General features: G+C 39.7%; 1 protein-coding gene across 3 annotated transcripts in view; it reads left to right on the plus strand.

Moving 5' to 3' along the window:
• Positions 1-14,482, plus strand: part of fmn1 (formin 1) — a 449,066-nt gene that overhangs the window by 263,686 nt on the left and 170,898 nt on the right. For all 3 annotated transcript variants that reach the window (XM_067991364.1, XM_067991365.1, XM_067991366.1), the window contains 4 exons: positions 216-345; positions 1,030-1,176; positions 5,948-6,007; positions 7,843-7,963. In XM_067991364.1, coding sequence (XP_067847465.1) covers positions 216-345; positions 1,030-1,176; positions 5,948-6,007; positions 7,843-7,963 — 458 coding nt within the window. The remainder of the gene's footprint in view (positions 1-215; positions 346-1,029; positions 1,177-5,947; positions 6,008-7,842; positions 7,964-14,482) is intronic.

Here is a 14,482-nt window from a genome sequence, read left to right on the forward strand (position 1 = left end):
CGCTCCATCTCTACTGTGCTGATCATTCACTGTTGCTTATTAAAACATATAACCTTACCTACTGGAATTCAAATTAGAAGGTGTATTGTTGATAACCTCAATAAAATATTATAGCCATTGGTTTTACTTATATTGTTTTTGCATTAATTGGTTTCTTTGTCATATGAATTCAAAAAAGCTACATCTGACTCAAATCACTTATTACTTTACAATAGGTTCTTGTATGAATTATCACAGATTCCCAACTTTGCTGAACGTACCCACTGCATCATATTCCAGTCTGTTTTTATGGAAGGAATCTCCTCAATACACCGCAAAGTAGAGAATGTCCTACACTTGAGCAAGGTATGATTAAACAAATATATTTAGGATAAAATCCAAAAGTATTTTGATAGCCCCAATAACTTGCTGAGATTAATTTTGTTTTATTTGTTCTCGGGGTGAGGCCGCCAATTGCAACATTTATTGCCCATCCCTAGTTGCGTTCAAAAGGTGGTGGTGGGCCTTCTCCTTGAACCGCTGCAGTCCTTGTGATGATGGCGCTCCCACAATGGTGTATTATTTTACTCTGTATTTAGTTTTTTAAAAAAAACAAAAAGACTGAAGAAACTAGACACTTCCCTGTATTTTTACTGTGTTAAAATCAAGACTCATCATACCATTACCTCTAAATCTTGGAATCCAGTTTTGTTAACTTTTGTTTAACTACATGATTCTGCAGACCATATCCCAACTGTCATCTTTGCAAATGATCTGTTAATTGTTCATCTAATCGGATTGGTTTATTGTCACCTTGTTGAATACACACTAGGAATATCCAATTTTATGTTTAAAAAGAGTGTAAACTTATTCCAAAATATATCAACAAGCCAACTGTATGAATTTATCTGTGGTCTCTGAGTATTGCAGAATTTGGCTCTTGGTGTATCTAGGAATGAAAATTGCAGTATTGTTGGTTAGCTATCTACCTTTCTATTATCTGAATGTTAAAAAAAAAATTCACTCATTAATTAAAACTTTTTTGTGCAGAGTTTGACAGATCAAGAAAGTGTGAAGATTGTGCTTGGACTCATCCTAGCTTTTGGAAATCACATGAATGGTGGGAACAGGACACGTGGCCAAGCAGACGGATTTGGTTTAGAAATTCTTCCAAAGTTAAAGGATGTCAAAAGCAGAGTATGTTATATCTAAATTCTGACTGTAAACAATGTCCAATGTTAAATAGTTGTCTTTTAACAAATGATAACTCTGTGTCACAGTACATATGTGAACTAGTAGGTAGCTGTGAATTGCAAAGCATTAATAGAGTATCGATTTCTTATGATTCCATTGGTGTAAATAGTCTGCATTTATCTATGGTTAAAACAACATTTATAGCTCAAACTTAACAGTTTAGCAATTGCACCACAATTTAATTTTAATTATCTACTAAAATAATACATTCCTTTTATGCTAGAATAGGTACCTTGAGTAGAAAGTAATTTTTTGTTCCTAAAAACACATTGAAGTGTTTGTTATAACCATATATAGTAACATGAGGAGTTAAGTTGTGGTCATGAAGTTTAAAACAAAGCTCAAGCCGTTTATATACATTCTTTAGGGTAGAATTTATGACTGGTAGAAATAGTCCTGCCAGTGAGAACTGGGTGAGTGGGGGTTGGGAAATTGGGAGTTTCTGATTTCACCAGATTTCTGATTTTTTTTTTAGTCCGTCATCCAGAACTCCATACCTGGTTGTTCACTGGCATTGACTGCATGCACACACAGTGTTCAAGAGCTTCATCTAAATGCATAAATGCAGATAAACAAATAATTGGCAGACACATGAAATCCCAGAGTGCTGTGACCATTAAAATAGGTGTTAAAGGCTAGTCATGTTTTTTTCATTCTGGAAGTGACTTCTGCTGCTATTGAATTGAAATTCATGGGCATCAGATTCAGTGTTCCCTACTCCTTGAGCTTGCTAGGAAAGGAGGAAGAAGTCCAAAGAAGGGATTCCAGGGAAAGCCAATTGCACCAGAGGCTGGCTGCCTGCACCTGCCATTAACCAAGCAACTGTTTTGACAGGCCCAGGTGCAGCTATATGGCAATGTTGGAGATCTGCCTCTGCAGGCTCAGGTTCAGCAATGAGGCTGTTACAGAGCTGAGCCATCTGCGGCAGACAGACTTCACAAAAGAATAGCACTACCAGTAGCAGTCCAGGTTCTCACCACCCTCAACTTTTATGCTTCCAGCTCCTTTCAGGCTGCAATAAAAATCAATTTTAAGTATACAGATATATCAAACGTTTGATTAATGCTAATGAACAGGACCAACTCATTCATGATCTTTCCCATTAGATTTAATAGAGGTGTTCAAAATTATGAAGGGGTTTGATAGAGTAAATAAAGATAAACTGTTTCCACTGGCAGGAAGGTCGGTAACCAGAGGACACAGATTTAAGATAATTGGCAAAAGAACCTGAGGGAAGATGAGAAGAATTTTTTTTACGCAGCGAGTTGTAATGATCTGGAATGCACTGCCTGAAAAGGGTGATAGATCAAATTCAATAGTAACTTTCAAAAGGGAATTGGATATATAACTGAAAAGGAAAAATTTGCAGGGCCAAGGCAAAAGAGCAGGGTAGTGGGACTAATTGAATAGCTCTTTCAAAGTGCTGACACAGATACAATGGGCTGAATGGCCTCCTTCTGTGCTGTATGATTTTATGATCAACAACAGTAGCATGACAGGGCTGTTCAATTTCAGTGCATTACTGGATTCCACAAAGTCTAGAGGATCATTGATTCCCATGTGAACATCTGGGCTCCCAGACGCAATACCAGGGCCTGCCTGAAAAAGGCCTCTGTCAATATTCAACTGGTCAGTAATCAGTAACATTGTATCATAAAATCAGTGCCCACTTCCCAGGTAGTGGTCATGATGCTTTCTTAGTAAGGCAGTAGTCTGTGCCACTATTTGAAGGTGAAGGCAGACTGCCAGGATGACTCCTCAGTAACCATGACTAACCTCTTAAGCCTTGGTTACTGACACCCATGCGCCAGCCATACCTAAAAGTAGAGCACAGATACAATGAAAACCATGCAACTACCAGGATCAATATAGATTATGCCATCACCATCTAGAGGCAACACTTAAGATGATTTAACAAGTCAGGAGATGCTTTACAGTCCAGGCCTGCTATGGTCACCAAGATCATCATTATCTACTGCATGCTATACACTTTTTCAATACAAAGAAGCCTAACTATGGAGAGGGAGGAGGGCAAACTGGAATTAAAGGATGAGCAGGTTATGATGTAGCTCCTGAAACAACAGTGCAGCCAGGCACTCATCCAAACTACATCTAGCTAAATGCCTGAGCTGCTCTTATAAGGAACTCTCCTGTCCACATGTAACCAAGAAAATAGTGCAGCACACCTGCTGCAAAAGTGCCACTGCATTTTCTCAACAAGCATAAATGCCACCTTCTGTTTTGTTGCTATCCAACCCTGTACAATCAGAAATACACCCCTGACCAAAATTCAAATATAGTGCAACCAATTTATTGCCTTACTTATTTTTATCTGTGAGTGATGTCAATGAATTTTATCATGGTGCTTCCCCTTAATGTGTGCTGTCTAGTACCTAATCTGTGACTTCTTCTAAGCAAGGGTAGAAAGAGTAACTGTGCTGACCACCTGCAGGGCTTCAGTAGAAGCTGACAGGGATTCAAGTGGCCCTGTACCTCCTATACTGGTTGACGAGATGGACCTGCTACTGATTCAGTCATTAATTTGCATGGGTGCAAATCTCTGGGCAGCAATAAGATCTGGGAATCTTTTCTCCAATGGCCAGTCCACTGTGCAGGTGGGAGATTGCACAGTTTTCACATGGTGCTGCAAGCAGTATCAGTGGTTAATGGGCATGTGCCAATTCTACCCCCAAAAACTGTGAGCCACAGTTATCCCTGGAATAATGTCCAATAGTAGTTTCTAGGCTTCTAATTGTTATCATTGAGTTTTTGTGCCAGTGTACATCCAGAATTTTAAGCTGCTCCATCCTTAGCCATAATATATGCAACATAATAAAATGCTTGTCCGTGCAATACAAAAATTAATCCTGTAGTGCCATAGTATCTCTCAGAAGGTGATATTGCCTCACCTTTTTTCCATACATCATGATCCTTGCTTCACTTTGCCTATGTTGCACTGCTTATCTTACTATTTTGTCCTCTTGTCAAAACGCAGTGGTTGTAGCATAAGGTTTGAACCAGAACAGCAACATTTAGCTGCAGCAGTCTTCGAATACTGTCCTGAATAGCGAAACTCACCATTGGTAGTAGACAGCAAAACTTGCTGAATCAGTATATTGAAATTGTAATGGCAAAATAAGAATAAAACTGGAAGATTGTACACATTGTATAATATAATATAACCAGTTAAGATTTTAAAAGCCCTTTAACATTATATACTAAGTGGTTCCATGAACTAGCAAACAGCATATTCTGTTGCTCAGACCCAGATTCCAGTTCCCAGTACCAGTATAAATTGAGTATCAGGTTAGACATGATTGACTTGGGCAGCTTGAAAATGATCTAAATGTAATTTATTGCATGAAATTGAATGACGTTCCTGAGGATGTTCCTGAGGTGCAAAACATAATAGCTTCCAATAAAAGAAAAGGGTCAAATACTAGAGGTTTTGGCAGTGCATTCCAATCTAGCTCCAGACTGATTTGATAAGAAGAACCTTTTTGAAATGATTTACAAGTCTGTTTACCACTTTTATCAAAACATTAAATTCAACAAGAATGATAGAAATGGGTTTAAAATTGTTTTAATCATATTTGAAGCTACTTTTATTCCAAATAATGAAATAAAATAGCAGTTTTAGTATGTTGAGAAAGATCCCCTGTACCAACAAAAGACTGATTTTTAAAAGCTACTGATCGTTCAGTATAGGGACATCAAGTTATAATTAATTACATTCACGGTCTTGTGAACTGACGTATGGCATAAAACAAAAAAGATAAATGTTCCAAATTGGATTTGTCACAAACAGCTAGAATGGAGGAATCAAATAGCTTTGCCAAATCCAAACCAGTTTTGGCAAAATAGAAGTTAAAGAGTTTTTCTTCATTAATATTTTCATCCAATTTCAGTAACATTAACAGTTTACTGGTAAATTGTTTCAGGACTTAGGAATGTTCAAACTTTTTGAGATTTTGTCTCACATCATTGCTGAAGCTTAAAGATTATAAAATGTATCCTAGCAGACCAATTATACAGAACCTCATTTGTGGCGGGTGTGGGTTAGCTGCATGATTTAGATGAGGAAGAGGAGTTCATGAGGAGAGGACCATGCTTAATCCGTTTTGCTGAAAATCCTCTTTTAAATAGAGGCATTAAGCAATTTATTTTAAACAGGTTGGCCCCAAAAATTCACAGCTTTTCCAGTGGACTCCCGCTGTAACTTTGGCAGGAGTCAGCCAAAATAGCTAGAAACAAAGCTGGGACTTTGATAAGCTGGTTCCTGGCCTTGCACCCAAATGTTCGGGATGTCCTTGTGAGGGCAGAGCCTCCACCTGCCTCTTAAATTGATAACTTTGTAAGGGACTGAGACTGGGGTGTGATTGCTGAATTTGCAGAGAGGAATTTCAGACAAATGCATTAAGTGTTCATTTGGTAGTGTCCTACAACATGATTTCAGTTCCTATGAGAATAGTTTATCTTTTGTTAAATGAAAAGTAAGACCGATAATTAAAACCTGAAGGAAATATTTATGCCTGTGTCAGTTTGTAAAAAAAAAATAAAGCTACTTCCTCTTTGATGACTCAAGGCAAAAATGGCATACCTCTGGTGGTCATCCAATGGGCAATAGAACATCGCAGGAAAGCACAACTATTTTTCTTTGTATATAATATTCACGGTAATAATCTACAATATTTATTTTTATTTGCTCTTTTAGGATAATCAGATCAGTCTTGTGGATTTTGTTGCATCCTATTATTTGCACCATATTGACAAGGTAATTAATGAATCTTTATTTGAATTTTTGTCAAGCAGACTTTCTACTTAAAGTTCATCTAGCTTAAAGCAAGCAGTTATTCAAATCAACTTCCTTTTTGAATATGACTGTTATTATCTAACATATTTTCATCATCTCTGAAAAAGGTACATGATATATTAAAATCTACAAGAGAGGCACTTTCATAAATAAGTACCAAATTACCTCGAATGTAAATTAAAGAGGGTTCAAAATGTGTTACTTTAATAATCATTAGGAAATAGATTTGATTTGTTTTGAGTTGATTTTTATTTAAGCATCCATAGCTTAGATTTTCCCCTCTTGGTGTAATTGCCAGCAGAATGCCTACTGGTGATTTTTAGACACATTCAAATGGAACTGGGTTTTTAGCATCCAATTTTCCTGAGTCAACTCATTCGCATTACTTTAGTTGTACATTTGCATGGATCTAAAGATCGTGCTCATAGTGGGAGAGGAAAATTGCAGGTGAGTCAAATTTAAAAGGATGAGACAATTGAGGGAAGTGTCACATATGGGGCCCAACAATTCTGAAAGTCTTAATAAAGTCTTAAACAGTATCTCAACCCACTATCAGCCTGAAGGGGCAGGGGACTAAGAAGAGAAAATGAAGGAAAAGTAAAACCAAGGTGCAGTCATGAGTCGGCAGGCAATGATGGAGCAACCTGGTAGCCAACCCATTGTTTTATGGCTGTTGAAATGAAGGTGGTGCTGCTTGAGGTGGATGTGAGGAGGGTTGTCCGCTGTGCCTGTTCATGAAAACCATCCCCATAGGTAATCATTGTAGCTTGCCTGCAAGGAGATGCAGCCAAGTTTCAGACCACAGCCGACTATTAGTATCACTGCATTCACCAGCCCTATGCTGCATGGTAGCTGCATCTGCCTATCTGCTGACTCCGACTCTGAGAAGACGGTTCCCGTGGTCATTGCCAAGCAGTTGTACCAGGGACTGCTGGAATGGTTTGCAGGTACTTGGCAAGTGTGGCCAATTGAGCAATGCTGACTCTTGACCACTCTGGCATGCCGTCATTCATTAAGTGCCACTGAAAGCATGACATATTGTGATTGGGACGTTTCTGAGGAAGCAGCCAATATTATAGTTAGTCAGGCATTCACACATCTAACCATCGGGTCTGCTGTTCCTGCTTCCTTTGGAAGCGGAACTTTCATCAGCGCTAATTGTCTAGCAAGGTGAGGTATTTTCACCTCTGCCTATGGATCTGGGTGTGCAGGTACTGATTGGCCTCTTTGTGTAGTCTCACCTGCCTGGCACACTTCTACCTCCAGACATATCATGTAGGGGTGCTCTTTAGGAAACACATCGGTACCAGTAGTGGTGCTCGGGGAAAAAAAACATTTACATCAATTGGAACAAACAGTCATCAGAACGTGTGCCAGCAGGAGAAAAGACAAAAAAATGGGGGGAAAATGGTTAACAAATAGCTAAAACACACGTAACCTTATAATACTATATCCTTTCCATAAGTTCCAGGATACCTATTGGCACCTAGTAACATTGGACACCCATTTCAAATGGGCGTTCTTTACATCAGGTGCCTACACCATAACTACAGGAAATGAAGTGCAGGATCAACACAACCATAAATAAATATTAAAATGAAGCAGCCCCCCATTTGAGGTCGGCATTTCTATCACACCTGGTTCCGCCCACTGGAGCGTACACCAGTGCATTTCTGGCAGGATGGGATTTCCACTGATTTTCAGATGACACGGGTGAGGAAAAATTAGGCCTCTGTACCTCATCTGCACTGGTATCAGAACTAATTATTAACAGTTCTTTTCTCATCACATAACAGGATGCAGGAACAGACAAGAGTGCATATCCTTTACCAGAACCCCAGGAATTACTGCGAGCCTCACAAGTTAAGTTTGAGGATCTCAATAAGGATCTTAGGAAGTTGAAAAAAGATCTTGAAGGTATTGCAGCCTTTTAACGTGTAAAATATTAGGAATAGTTAAGTTTTGTAGTCAAAAAATAAACTGATTAAACATGACGTTTACACAGGCATAGAACCTGTGTATTTGCAACCAGAGACCTGCGTAATCGGGGCGTAAAGCAATTAGCCGGGTAAAAGATAGAGGAAAATTGGGACCAAGTGAGTTATGCCCGTAATTACGCTATACCTGAATTTCCTCAGTGTTTTATGCCTGTCTAGCGATCCCTGCACTCGAACGCATCTTGGCTCATAACAATGGCTCCGTCCCCATGCTGGAGAGCAATTTCCTACAATTACATTGGTTCAAAACGAGTTTAAAATTGTGCCTAGAATTTTAGCGCAGCAGGAAACAAAGTCATATTTGTGGTGTTTTATGGCAATTGTTGAATTTACTTTTAATTTATCCTCACTGAGAACTGCACTGTATTTTCTGTTTCTTTGAATGCATTTTATGGCATCAGTATGAGTGACCTTAAAAATTTAAAAGCTTCCACGATTGCATGTTCATGAACATGCTGAGCCTAATGTGCATGAATTATGGTTAGATGGCTTCAAACTTTAATTTTCATTCTTAAAGAAGGAATATATGTTTTTAGTTCCGTGCTTTCCTCAGGCCCTGATTGTTTACACAGACTTCCGCTTCTTTACGCCGATTTTTACATTCAGCTGTATACTAATGAGATTGATAGGAAACTTAGGCATGAATTGACATTAGCAAATTGGGCGCACGAATAGGTGTAATTTGGTGTGTGATTTCCCGATTATGCCACCACAGGAAATTCCACCCCATGATGCTTAAACTCAAACAAATAACATTCTATATAATAAAGGGCAATTAAGCATATATATATTTCACTTAAGTAATGTTCAGATGATAGTATTAATTATAAAGTTGATAAAGTACAATATTTAAACTTTTTTATGACCGTCATTTTGAAGTAACAGATTAGAGCTTCTAGATGATAAAGCTTAGGCCAAATGCCTAACAGAATTAAAAATGTATGTTCATTTTGAGGTGAGGTCTTATCATCAGAATTTTTGATAAATGTTTTTGACATAACTCATTTATAAATTAGTACATGCAACAAAAGTAAAAAAGCAATATCAGTAGAAAAACACTTCTGTAGATCCCCAAACACAGTGGTAGGAAAGTATCAGTTGTTGTTTGTTCAACCCAAAGACACAGGAGTGCTCTTATCTTTTCTCATCCCTTGGCTCCCACAGAACCCTTGCCCTGCCCTCTCTATTGGTAGTTTGTGCAGAAACATGATCTGTGTTTGATCTCCTCTCCCCTGTCAGCAGGTTTCCAACATTCAGTCCAGCTACTGTGTCATTTGGACCTACATGTACGCACCTACCACAATAAATTATAAATGAAAAAGAAAAATGGGCCTTAATTGATAAGGTGATTTAGCCTTTAGCTAAATGTGTTTAAAACTTTTGATTTGTAAATGTGATAGTGGGTTTCACAAAATTCTATCAAAATAGATTGCAAAATGCAAATGTTTTCATTGGCATTATTGAACCTATTTGTATACATGTCATGTTCTGTAAAGAATCTTAAATTGTACCCAGATTCAAGTTTAGTTTAGTGCATGATTTTCACATTTTACAGTCATTTTAATTTATTGTGGCCATTAAAAGGTTGTGGCTGCTGGCAAAATATCAGTGAAAGTCTAAAGCTAAACCAGATGTCATTAGAGACTGACTCCCAAGAAGCATCAGGCACAGCTATCCAGACAGACCCACTGGCTTCAGATGTGAGTGATTTAAGTAATATTAACTAGTGTTGCCTCTATTACAGGGTGCATAAGATTTATTTTACGGTTTGGTGGTGTGAGTGGTTTGTGTGTCAATTCAGTAAAGACATTTGTCCTAGTGCTAAAGGAAAGAATTGTAAGCAGTTTTTTTTTAATATGCTGGAGAATTGTTTCCAGGTCCAGAGTTTTTATTTTTACTTCTCATTATAACATTCACTCAAAGGTGCCAAAAAATCCATTCATCCTAAGTGCAACTACTTCTTAACACCATGTCTACCCTTTGTACCAGCTAACTTGCTTGAGCTCTTAGTCTGCCACTTCTACAAGAACATAAGAACATAAGAAATAGGAGCAGGAGTAGGCCATCCGGCCCTTCGAGCCTGCTCCGCCATTCAACAAGATCATGGCTGATCGCCATTTTCCATATCCCTTGATGCCTTTAATATCTAGAAATCTATTGATCTCTGTTTTGAATGTATTCAATGACTGACTCTCCACAGCCCTCTGGGGTAGAGAATTCCAAAGATTCACCACCCTCTGAGTGAAGAAATTTCTCCTCATCTCAGTCTTAAATGGCCTACCCCTTATTCTTAGACTGTGACCCCTGGTTCTGGACTCCACAGCCACGGAAAACATCCTCCCTGCATCTACCCTGTTGAGCCCTGTAAGAATTTTGTATGTTTCAATGAGATCACCCCTCATTCTTCTAAACTCTAGAGAATACAGTCCTAGTCTACTCAATCTGTCCTCATACGACAATCCCGCCATCCCAGGAATCAGTCTGGTGAACCTTTGTTGCACTCCCTCTATGGCAAGTATATCTTTTCTTAGGTAAGGAGACCAAAATTGTACACAATTCTCCAGGTGCGGTCTCACCAAGGCCCTATATAATTGCAGTAAAACATCTTTACTCCTGTACTCAAATCCTCTTGTAATAAAGGCCTTCCTAATTGCTTGCTGCACCCGCATGTTAGCTTTCAGTGACAAGGACACCCAGGTCCCTTTGAACATCAACATTTCCCAAACTCTCACCATTTAAAAAATACTCTGCAATTCTGTTTTTCCTACCAAAGTGGATAACTTCACATTTTTCCACAATATATTCCATCTGCCATGTTCGTACCCATTCACTTAGCCTGTCTCTATCCCCTTTAAGCCTCTTTGCATCCTCCTCACAACTCACTTTCCCACCTAGTTTTGTGTCATCAGCAAACTTGGAAATATTACATTTGATCCCCTCATCCAAATCATTGATATAGATTGTGAATAGCTGGGGCCCAAGCACCGATCCCTGCGGTACCCCACTAGTCACAGTCTGCCAACCTGAAAAAGACCCGTTTATTCCTACTCTCTGTTTTCTGTCTGTTAACCAATTCTCAATCCATGCCAGTATATTAACCACAATTCCATGTGCTCTAATTTTGTTCACCAACTTCCTGTGTGGGACCTTATCGAAAACCTTCTGAAAATCCAAATACACCATATATACTGGTTCCCCCTTATCTATTCTACTATTCTACTGGTCATATCCTCACAGAACTCCAATAGGTTTGTCAAACATGATTTCCCTTTCATAAATCCAAGTTGACTCAGCCAAATCCTATTATTATTTTCTAAGTGTCCTGTTATCACATCCTTTATAATAGATTCTAGCATTTTCCCTACTACTGATGTCAGGCTAACAGGTCTGTAGTTCCCTGTTTTGTCTCTCCCTCCTTTTTTAAATAGTGGGGTTACATTTGCTACCCTCCAATCTGCAGGGTGCTCCTTGACTGAGGTAGGGTTAACTGGGTGACTGTGATGGTTCCCCATGAGGATTGGAAGCCTGAGGTGACTCTTATCTCAGGAAATTAGCTTTCCCAGAGGGAACAGCTTCCAGCAGCCATTCTTTGGTAGCGGGAAGAGGTGACGGACCCATGTGTGAAACACCCTCATTGTGCAGGCATTGGAGGAGGTTTAAGGAAGCAGGCATATTGCCACTCTCTGGAGAGACAGCAACACCTGTGACCATTCCTTACAGCCAAGGAATCAATCTAGTGAACCTTCATTGCAATCCCTCTAAGGCAAGTGATCGCTTCAGTAACCTCCATCCTAATGACCTGAACCATCCTTTTATGGAGCTTCTTGACCTCCATACCCAGGAGTTGTTCCCTTCTAGCCCTTACTTCAGCAAGTAAACCTCCACAGATGTATCAGAGAATTTAGGAGCCCATCCTAGTACAGACCCCTGACCAAGGCTGCTGCTCCTACAGACAATGTTCCATTTGTGGCTCCTGCTGCCTTTAACTTGTTGCAGCCTCCCTCCCAATGGTGGCAGCCCACTGAGGAGTGGTATTAAAGCTCCTAACCCACCCCAAAATATAGATGAGGTTGGGGAGTGGGAAAGATTGAGGTGAAGAGATGGGAAAAGAGAGAAAGCCAGGCATGGAGCACAGGAAAAACAGATCTGCAAAAGGCATCACAAAGAGATAAATAGGGAATCAGAGAGACACAGCAGAGAGATCTCAACAAAGAGAGAGACACATTAGACAGAGAGAGACCAACATCAGCAATATGTAGAACAGAGATTGGGGGATGAACAGAGAGAGGTAAGGAGACAGAGAGGCAGAGAGTGATCAGGGCAAATAAAGAGAGGGAGGGAGCGACATCAAAGAAGGGAAAAGATCATGCTGCCCAAGTGAGAGAACAATCAGGTTTGGAGAAAGAAAAATGAGGGGAAGGAGAAATTGATATGGAGAGAGAGACAGATATGTCAGAGGAAAGAATGGGAAAGACACAAAGATAAAGGGAGTTGAGGACTTACTGTGAGCAATATCACAGAAGATCTAGTAATCTAAAAAAAACTGTATCCTTGTTAATATTTTACTTTTTCCTAAAATCTTTGTAGTAATCAAGAGACTAGGTAGTTGAAATGATATCATGCACCAAAATGAATTCTAAGATAGCAATTCTGAAAAACCTCTTTAAAACCATTCACTGCATTTTCAAAACAATGCACATGTTGTCTTCTTTGATATTTTTTGCATTGGGACTTGCCAGAATTTCACTGTTCTCACTTTGATAAAAGCTGAACTGGCGCCTGCAAAATTGGATTTACGCAAGTAAATCTGATTTTGTAACGTTAAGGATCTCTCAAGTAAAGTTTAATGAAACAAAGAATAATGCACAATAATCAGCATTATGATGTAAATGATACATTTGGAAATGAATCATCTGTTTATTGTAAACACAGTTTTCCAACTAATTCTGATTAAAGATTTGCTTGTATCTAAATCAGTACTCTTACTCAGTTCAGGTTCTGTGTGCATTCATGTTTTTGTTTTTATTTTTGTACAAACTTTCCTATCATAAAAAAAGCTCTTTGGCATCATAGATAATGCCTTATCAAATTGCTCTTTGATGTCTTTTGAAGTCTGTCTGAATGTGATTTTAATTACTCAGGAAAATGTTTCAGTGTTCAGTTTGTGATTCAAATTAGATCACTATTTTTCTGTTTACGGCAAGCAGTAAGAAATGGGATTTCTGTCAATTCTATGAGTGTAGTGTACCATGCTAGTCAATAACAACACTTTCAATCAGTCTCTGTTTAATGCATGCACAAAAGATTCATTCTAAGTTTATACAGTAACAGGACAATTATCATTTTGATGCTGATAGACCATGCCCTTTGGATTGTGCCCAAGATAATGGAAGTCTTATGTCTACAGCTGGCGACAGCTTCTTGAGCATTTTCTGATTGTTGCAACATTAGAATAAGTAAGAAGAATTAAAGTATGTTGTGCAATCAAAGGCTGTAAATGATCTTTGATATTTAACATTTAACAAAAGATGGCATATTCGTGCATAGTCATGAAAATATATTGGATCTAGAGGGCCTATCGGCATACTCCCGGAGTAAGTCCACTGGGAGTGCAGTAATAAGAGCAGAAGTTCAGCCAGGACTCAGATATACCAAGTCCCAGCCTTCATTGGCAGTTTCTGAGTGGGTAATGCGCCCGGTGAAATCGGTGGGCTTGGCACGCGATTGTAAGTAAATTGAAGCCACTTACCTTGGCTTCCGGGTTTCGCACTGGAAAGCTGCACAGCGGGCGGACTGCGCACCCGCATCATAGGCTGTCAGCTGGAGGAGCCCTATTTAAAGCGGCAGTCCTCCACTGACTGATGCTGCAGAAAATAGGCAAAATTACAGCATGGAGCAGCCCAGGGGGAAGGCTGCTCCCAGGTTTAATGATGCCTCACTCCAGGTCTTACTGGATGGGGTGAGGAGGAGGGAGATCTTCCACCCGGCGGACGGGAGGAAGTGGCCTGCCTGTGCCACCACGAAGGCCTGGCTCAAGGTGGCAGAGGAGGTCATCAGCACCACCAACATATCACACACCTGCATACAGTGCAGGAGGTGCTTCAATTACCTAACCAGGTCAGCCGAAGTGAGTATTCTTACTCATTCCCCTACACTCTGTCTGCCACATCACCGCCCCCACCCCACATCTCCTTCTGCACTGCCAACACTACTCTATCACATCACTCCTCAAATCCACTGAACCCTCATCCTCATCTTACCTGCACTTCCTCACCTCCCCAGTACTCATCCCACCACTTAACCCAATCCTCATTCAATCTCATGGCTCTGTCTCACACTCACCCCTCTCATGCATCTCTTTCAAGGTCAGCCTCACCCAACCTGCCACAGGGCATCATCACGTACGTGTAGTAGGAAGCATAAGGAAAACGTGAGCATG

This window comes from Heptranchias perlo, chromosome 10 (assembly GCF_035084215.1).
Source record: "Heptranchias perlo isolate sHepPer1 chromosome 10, sHepPer1.hap1, whole genome shotgun sequence".
Taxonomy (NCBI): Eukaryota; Metazoa; Chordata; class Chondrichthyes; order Hexanchiformes; family Hexanchidae; genus Heptranchias; species Heptranchias perlo.